The sequence below is a fragment of the Trematomus bernacchii genome, unplaced genomic scaffold (assembly GCF_902827165.1).
Source record: "Trematomus bernacchii unplaced genomic scaffold, fTreBer1.1, whole genome shotgun sequence".
Taxonomy (NCBI): domain Eukaryota; kingdom Metazoa; phylum Chordata; class Actinopteri; order Perciformes; family Nototheniidae; genus Trematomus; species Trematomus bernacchii.
Window position 1 is genome coordinate 26,393,280 of NW_022987739.1, and position 8,654 is coordinate 26,401,933.

The 8,654-nt window shown below is 41.4% G+C and overlaps 1 protein-coding gene across 2 annotated transcripts; it reads left to right on the forward strand.

Annotated features, from left to right (window-relative positions):
- Window positions 1-268: 268 nt before the first annotated feature.
- On the forward strand, window positions 269-5,894 carry LOC117495150. Of its 2 annotated transcripts, none has more exons than XM_034146266.1 (2): window positions 269-507; window positions 1,617-5,894. In XM_034146266.1, the coding sequence occupies exons 1-2, from the start codon at window positions 330-332 to the stop codon at window positions 2,951-2,953; spliced, it is 1,515 nt and encodes a 504-aa protein (XP_034002157.1). In that variant the 5' UTR covers window positions 269-329; the 3' UTR covers window positions 2,954-5,894. The 2 variants fall into 2 exon arrangements, with proteins under 2 accessions (XP_034002157.1, XP_034002158.1); XM_034146267.1 differs by having other exon boundaries at window positions 1,689-5,894.
- The last annotated feature ends 2,760 nt before the right edge of the window (window positions 5,895-8,654 follow it).

An 8,654-nucleotide genomic window follows, 5' to 3' on the forward strand; every position in this document is an offset into this window, starting at 1 on the left:
TGTGTAGGACTATTTGTTGTTATTTCAAGCTCGTTTTATTAGACTTCTGTTACTATATAAACTTGACATTTTTTAAGCCATTTTAACGCTGCGTGGATTGATTTACTATCATTTCGTTAGCGTAGTTGCAGCCCCGCGTGAGTACAAGATCCTATTTCAGTGACGTCGCTCGAAGATGTACCAATCAGATCGCTTAATGCAAACAACCGTTGATGACGTTACAGCAGTTTTTTTTTCTCAGCCTCGCCTCTAGTTTGCCACCATTTTGGGAGTCAAAACACCGAACAGATATCTGCGCACACCTCCACGCTTCTGGTCGTGGCTTTACTATGGTTCACACATGTGTGGTGGCTGGTTGTAGGAACAGAAGGACACCGGGCACCGCGTTATCTTTCTACCGTTTCCCCCGGGACCCCGAGAGGAAGCAGCGGTGGATAGCTGCTGTTAACCGGGAGGGCTGGGTGCCTAACGACGGCAGCAGGCTGTGTAGTACTCACTTCATCTCAGGTAATATGAACAATAGACTGTATATATAAAGGTTTAAACACAGGAGCACACAGGCAAAAGTACCCCATGTTATAAAATCGAAAAAAACCTACTTTTAGTCAAAATGCATTTCTATAAGTGTGAAGTCTTAGTTTTTGTATGTATCATTTTTAAGGGGTTCACAGATGACCATACAGAAACAAAACTACCACAAATTGATTAAAAAGGGACTCAAGGATAAAATAAAAATAGACAAAATGACCAAATCTAGACCTTTATAAAGTCTATGATAGAGACACACATTAACTAGGGATGAATAAGAGACACAAAACTTCAGCGAAATGACTCTAAAAAGACTCAAAAATACCACAAAGATAGGCAAAATGACCACATATAGACCATTATATATACAGTAAAGGATCGCAACACACATTAATACAAGGAATTAAGAAGAGACACCAAACTTCTACCTCCGCGACCCAACCACGGATAAGCGGGAGAAGATGGATGGATGGATGGATGGACCAAACTTCCCACAATATGACCAAATAGAGATGCAAAATCACTATAAATTGACTGCAAAGACACTCAAAACATCCACATAGAGACACAAAATCACCCCAGAGAGACACAACTACCACAAATAGACACCAAACCTCCACAAAATGAAGTAAGGGAGACATAGGAACACAAAACTAATACAAAAAGATGCCCAAATGGACATTAAACTACCAAAGAAACAATAAAATAAGGCACAGAACTATACACAAGAGGTCACTATACTACCACATAGAGACAATGAATCACCCCTGAGGGACACAAAACCCCACAAGTTTTACATTAGTAACACTATTCTACAAAAGGTAAAGGTGATATAATTAAAAATATTTCCCCAGTGTAACCTACTGACAGTCTTTTTTTTAACAACTTAGTCATTTTGATTAACAGAAATTAGTAATCTTTTTCTTACAAAATCATACTTGTGTATAGTAATTGACCATAACTAGAATTACTTTCATGAGAGCAGGCCCTTCATTGTCCCACCCACAAACACCCCATTAGAACATCATTTCCTATATTTACACGTTTTCCACCATTTTAATTACTACATCGTCTTTTTTCTCCTGCAGGTAAACAGGTGAAGAACCCACGTTCTCCAGATTATGTTCCTTCTGTGTTCACGCCCGCTCCCTTATCCCCAGAGATGAAGGAGCCCAGTTCCCTGGAGATCCTGGACAAGCAGGAGGCCCGCGTGGAGGCGGCTAACGCCTTGCTGTTCCTGCAGGGCCAGGGCAGCTCAGTGAGGGGGGAGCGAGGCCAGGAGGAGCATCCTGAGGAGAGGGAGCAGGAGACGGCTGTGGAGGAAAGTGCGTCGTCTTCCCTCAGCAGCGATGAAGACGATGACGAGGATGATGAATCTATTGACTGCAAGAAAGGAAAGTTTGCTCCTAACACGTCGGACGCAGCGGTTAACTTTGACAATGTCCTGAAAGCCCTGAAGAAGGAGAACCAGACCCTCAGGGACTCTTTGGACAAAATGGCCCTCTCTGAGAACTCCTTGAGGAACGATGCAGAGAAGGTCAAGTTCTACACTGGTTTACCAAACTACTTTGTCCTGGAGACGGTCATGTGGCTGCTGGCACCTCACATGGACGGCATGAAAACTGTGAAGCTCTCCAAGTTCCAGCAGCTGCTTCTGACGCTGATGCGACTCCGCCTGGACCTCCGCAACCAGGACCTAGCCTACCGCTTCGGAGTTAAAGTCGGCACGGTGACCAGGACGGTGCACCAGATGGTCAACATCATGTCCTCCACTCTGGTGCCGACCGCCGTCTTCTGGCCCTCCAGAGCCGAACTTCGTAAGAACCTGCCTGTCGCTCTGCGCTCGTCCCACCCCGACTGCGCTGTCATCATCGACTGCTTCATGGTGCCTTTTGAGGAGCCGGTTTCCCGAGGCAACCACCAGCAGCAGCAGAGGGTGGTGGCGAGCTCTCAGGGGGGCGGGACAAGTTATAATGTGTTGAAGTATCTGATTGGTGTTGCTCCACAAGGCGTTGTAACGTTTGTGTCTCGGGGCGTTCTGGGCAACGTTGGGGACAAAAGCCTGGCTGAGGGCTGTGGGTTTCTCTGCAAGCTCCTCCCGGGAGACGTGGTGTTGGCGAGTCGAGATCTGGACATTGCAGATTCTGTGGCTGCAAGAGGAGCTTTGTTTAAAATAGCCGGCAGCTACCAAGGTGAAGCGAGCTCACCTCTGCCTGACACTTCCTCTGAGACAGTGAGTGTGCAGAGGCATGTGCAGAGGGTGCTCTCCGTGGTGAAGCAGAGGTACGCCATGCTCACCGGCCCCGTGGAGAGCCCCTTCACCATGGTCTCCGAGCGCACCTCCAACCTCTCAACATTTGATAAGATTGTGCAAGTTGCTTGTGCCTTAAACAACCTGTGCATCTCTGCTGCTCCACTAGAGTGATTCGTACAGAAATGCCTAGTGCTCCTTAATGCTGGCCACTTAAGTTCCCTTTACTGCTTTGGACCTTGTTCCACGTTCTCCCTCACTACATCCCAGTGTCAACACTACATGATTCCTGAATTAAACTGAGTTATATATATTTACTTTATTTTACACTTGGACTGGAAGTGACACCCTGTTGTCTAGGTCAGTTTGTAATTGGTATAAGGAGCAAACCCAGAAACCACATTGCTAAAATGTTATGTCTTTACAGTTTGATGTTTTGGAGTGGGGTTGGTTGAGGTACGTGAAATATTCAGTTTGCCACTTTCAGTAAATGGCGGATTGCAACGCTTCTAGTTCTGAGAAGCAGACAAGAGTACCGGCATGAAAGTAAAGCAATATACTATGGACGGTGGCAGCAGCAATATGTAAATTAGCCACCTTACAAAATAATTATCAGTTTAAGCGTATGACATATTTTTGCTTCTGTAACTTGCCGTGAGACAGCTATAACATTTATGTTTCTGACAGGGAAATAAAGCCATTATTTGGGCTCTCTCCAAAGCCGCCTCAACCTGTCATTTTACCTCTTAGAAAACAGTAGTTTTGCTTCAAACGGTAACTTTGTTTGTATTATTGTGTGACTAACTTAACCATCACAATAATAAACAAACCAACCAATCAAGGCTATAGACCAGCAACCGCTCTTTACGAGGTGGCTGTAATATGTTCTGCTACTATGTTAGAAGTACCTTATACAACCCCACTTCAAAACACCTGAACTATCCCTTTAACTTGATATTCGTTGAGGTATATTAGCTGCAGTTCATGTAGTGCACACAATGTTCTCACTTATTTAATCCTGTGCATTGCGAGAGTATTTTTCAACCGCTATGAATACTGCAGCAGCTGATCCACGGATTGATACCTCCCTCTGCTAAACCGGCTCTATCTTATGAATCAATAACTGTAAACACAAAGCGATATGAAACAGAGCAGCATGTTGAAGCTCCTCCAGGTTTCTCCTGCCTGTTCAGCATGTACAGATATCAACATGTCATTGTTAATGAGGGTTTTAGGGGTTATTTATTTTTACATTTTCACACATTTTGCCAGCCAGCTAGATTTTAGAACAATTGAACCCAATCACTCTGGGATGATTAGCTACCTGTTAGCACAACTCCACCCACAGACCAGTTTACCACCATCTGGTGTTAACCAATCTGCTGTAGAAACACAGCTTATTTCCAGTGGGTTTTCAACAATAGCTTCCAGGTGCATCTTGGGATGTCTTCTTCAACTTTACTGGGGTTGATTATTAAAATGTCTGGGTGGAAAACGGCTGAAAAAGATGAACGTTTTCACCACAGGTCAGGATAAACTACATTACAGCACTCATTGTCGGCTAGATGGATGTTTGCAATTCAGTGATTTTGTAATTAACAATGATGTCAATATTTGTCACAATAATGTAAAGGTTATTTTTTTTTGTCCTGGTTAAAATGGACACTTGCTTTTGTTTCCCAGTATGTACGTTAGTCCATCGACACATAAGTGTTAGGGGGGTCAATGTGGGCTGAAATTAAAGGGGACGTTTGGATTTTTCATGTGGGGTTGTATGAGATTATCTAAAGTCGGTGAATTATCTTAATTAGTTGCCAGAATGAGGCAAGAGTTATGGCACGCAAGAAAAGCAATTTACTACTGGAAAGCAGCAAGATCTCATAGAGCCATATCAGATTATCAATATCAGTATCAGTTAAAGCGATAATTAGACCATTTTTATCGCTTTACATTTCTGTCTGTCAGCCCTTTCCTTAAAGGAACTGACGCTGGGATCTTTTCTCTCTTGAAAGCCACCAAACTCCTACGAGAAAGACCTTTTTTTTTTTATCTCACAGGACACATAAGTGGCTGGTTTACGTTCTGAGTCAATCTATTAGTTTCTTTGTGGGTTTTTTTAAAATTCTGGTTGGCTTTGATTCTCTAAAGTCACACAATATCACACAACGTACTAACCGATCATGGAGACCAGCAACTCCTGTGTTCTGTGACATCAAATACAAGTTTTCTTCAATGGAGTCTGGTGGTTTTAAATGGCATAGAAAACGGGTCCAGTCCCTCTTGGAAAGAGCTTTCTGACTGCAATGTAAAGCGGGAATCCATCAGTTCTCCAAACTAGGGTCAAGTTGACAACCATCAACTGTATTTAGTCATTCACTCGCTATGAGTAAATACCTAAAAAATCCCCACTTGAAATCCAAACAACCCCCTAAAGCGCGATTCTCTCCTACATGCTTCTGCAATTCTTTACAGTCACACTGACTCAAAGCTTCATTACAGAGGCGTTATGAAAGGATTGTTGTTGATTTTTTCACAGACACTGAAGTGTTTAGCGACAACAGTGACGTCTTAGCTGAGCACGTCTCTCTGAGAATATACATTACATTTGTGAGCGTTTAATTCTCATCATGTTGTTTTCAAATTGATTGTAACTGTTTCGGACCATGAGCACACACCACAGAGATGTTTCTGTTACATACAGAACATGCTGGAGGCTATTTTGGAAGAAACATTACGCATTTCTTATGTTTTTAATAGTTTGTCAAATTAAGCTAAGATATGGGCTTACATGTAGTCACATAAACTGAAATATGTTTTTTTAGAAACACTTTATCTTGCGTAATACAGACCCTGCTTATTCGTTGTCCTGCTTTGCTGGTGCCTTAGTTTTTCAAGCTGGTACTTTCGGTAAAAGTCAGCCTGCTTTTTTTCTACAAATAGAAATGTTTTGCTTCATGCATCATGCACTAGACCTTTTTTCTGGTTACTATGCTTAACGTCTGCATCTCTTATTAGTCACTGGTTTTATGTGTGCTGTAAGAAATGTTCCCTGTATGTTTAATGGTCTTCACCCTCTGCCATTCAATGTGTTTTAATTTCAAATGATACATGTTACTTGTTAGACGCTTTTATCCAAAGCGACTTACATACTCAGTACTGTGGGCAATCCCCACAGGAGCAATTTGGGGTGAAGTGTCTTGCCCAGGGACACAACGACATGCTGACTGCAGTGGGACTCAAACTTGCTATCCTCTGATTCGAAGATCAGCACACTAACCCACTGCGCCACACGCCACACATTGATTATCTTTTAAGAGGTGGGTTTGTGCTTTGGCTGTGCTCCTAAAATACATTCAGGAAAGTTTTATTTCACAATTTGGACGCTATTATAAAGGCAGAGACTCAGTTTTAGTGATGGGCTTTAAAATGTTTTCTGAAAGCAGTGTGAGGATCAGAAAGCTCAAACTGGAATGTGCCTTCTTGGATGATCCCCTCACATTGACAGCTGTGTATCCATGTGCTCGTAAAGTATCCTGTTGTCCTTAAGAACATGAATGTCTTCCTGTGATTTCTTTTTGGTTTTGAGGATATGCTTTCCTCATCACTGTTAATGTAAAGCAACCAGCTGGTACTTTGTTCTCTATGATATCAATAAAATCTAGGGTACACTTAAAAGAATGCCGTAATGTAGACACAATTAATAATAGAGAGAAAAAGCTAGGAGAAAAAATAAAAAGTCATTAATAAAACTAATGAGTGTGAATATAATAAAGACAACCCTCCTGTTGTCTTCGGGTCAAATCTGACCGATTTACTACTTTCATCAATCATAACTTTTTTGTTTTACATTCGATTGCTTCAAGGCTTTATGATATCCTTCACAGTAGACATTTGAACATATAAAATTGCTGATCACCACTTTCATTGAATTTTGGATGATTTAGTCAACTTTGTAACACCCATGGTGTTCCCGGTCAAAAATGACCGCCATAAAGAAAAGGAATTAGTAACCATCCGGATCAGATAAAACATACACACACACACACACACACACACACACACACACACACACACACACACACACACACACATACTCTAGATGTGTGTCCCCCCCTTATGTGCTCAATCCCCCCATGTGAATCACACCTGGCACCAGTGGCGGCCGGTGGTCTTTTTTTTTGGTGGGGCTCTTGACGTACCGTAAGTGACCTACCCGGGGGGTTTCCCCCCGGAATTTTTTTTCGAGAAATGACCCCTTAAATGATGACTTCTGGTGATGTTAGAGGGGGGGGGAAAGGAGAAATCGAGGCTTAAAAATATGAGAAGACTGATCAATACCTCCATAATCTTCAGTGTGGAAAATATTATTTATCAACCTGAACATCTACTACTTTACCAGGAATTTGTGTTCTCAGAACTGGTCTGTTTTTTTCTTTCTTAAAACTGTTCATGTTTTATGAACCAACACCTTCACCAAGTAGCTTTACAGTGAACTGCATGTGAGATATAAAATTAATAGCATCTTTTCAGTAGCATTAATTATAAATATTTAAGTGGTTTAATACAAGTCACTACAGCATTTCAAACTGAACTGTGAATAAATGCAATTTAAAAAAAATAACCACAGCACAAAATGTCATAAATTGTGTTTTTTCTTTGTTTCTCTGAGGATTATTTACAAACAGGCTTATTTACATATAGCAATAACTCAGAAATGAAAAAGCTACATCGTCTAACACGAACAACCAGTTAGCATAATGATAATATATGTGTTATGTACAATGTAACTGGCAAGGCTAGAGCAAGAAAGAACATAAAGTTTTAATTTTAATTATTATTATTATTTTTTTTTTTCAATATGGGAAGAGGTGGGGCGGCGCCCCTAGCGCCCCTATGGACCGGCCGCCACTGCCTGGCACACACAAACACACACACAGAACAATTTGACACTTTTTCCGCTCTTATGTGCTCACCCCACATGGATCACACCTGGCACACGCAATACATGTTCACAGGGGCACCGCCAGGGATTTTGGGCCCCATGAAAAGATATCGCATTGGTTACTTAAACACTTTTTTTTCGTAATGTTCTAAAATTGTTTGGGCCCCTGTCAGTCACGGGCCCTTAGAATCGTCCTAACTTTTCACCCCCTTACGGCGCCCCTGCATGTTCAGTGTCTATTCTCTGTATATTTACTGCAGTTTTTCATGTATACCAGTAGTCTGATACAATATTTACAGTTTGAAAGGGTGTTAAATGAAATTTGGTAATGATTAATGGTTTTTGTGTTAATGTAATAGCAGTTAAAACAGGACCTGTCAAATTTGACCGTGAACACCAAAGTAAGAGGGGGGGGGGGGGGGGGGGGGAACGAAGACAATAGGAGGGTTAAGGAAGGAAAATTAAACAGTTGCTACTGAACCGAGTAAAAATGTCCAAGTGGGAGAAAAAAGTATCTCTTCCTGTACTCTGGAGGGATTGTTGTCAGGGTAAACCTGCCAAATATACCTGGTTAAGTTCAATAGTGACCAGCAATATTAGGTTATTGTAATGATCTGCCAGACATTAATAACTTTCTATGTATTATATGGGTTTAATATGAGGTGACTCCTACTCTAAAATAAATACCTTCAAGGTTGAGATGAATCAAACATGTTCTGATACATTAGTCCATAATTTGTGTTAATACATTTTATTTTTCTATCACTAAGAGCTCTCTGTTAATCCCACACACACTCCACCTGTATTTTCTCGCTGTTTAACATTATTATAAAGGGTGCATGTAGCCTACTTCCATGATGTTTAGCCTCTTCTCATTTAGTTTTCTTCACTGTTGCCTCTGTGACTGAAAATTAAAGTTTGGTATCTTTTTTT

What these genes read in the sequence shown, in the direction of transcription:
- LOC117495150 (XM_034146266.1), top strand. Translation starts at nt 330, where the DNA reads ATGGTTCACACATGTGTGGTGGCTGGTTGTAGGAACAGAAGGACACCG. An exon ending in TAGTACTCACTTCATCTCAG is followed by an intron (nt 508 to 1,616) that starts GTAATATGAACA and finishes TTTCTCCTGCAG; the next exon opens with GTAAACAGGTGAAGAACCCA.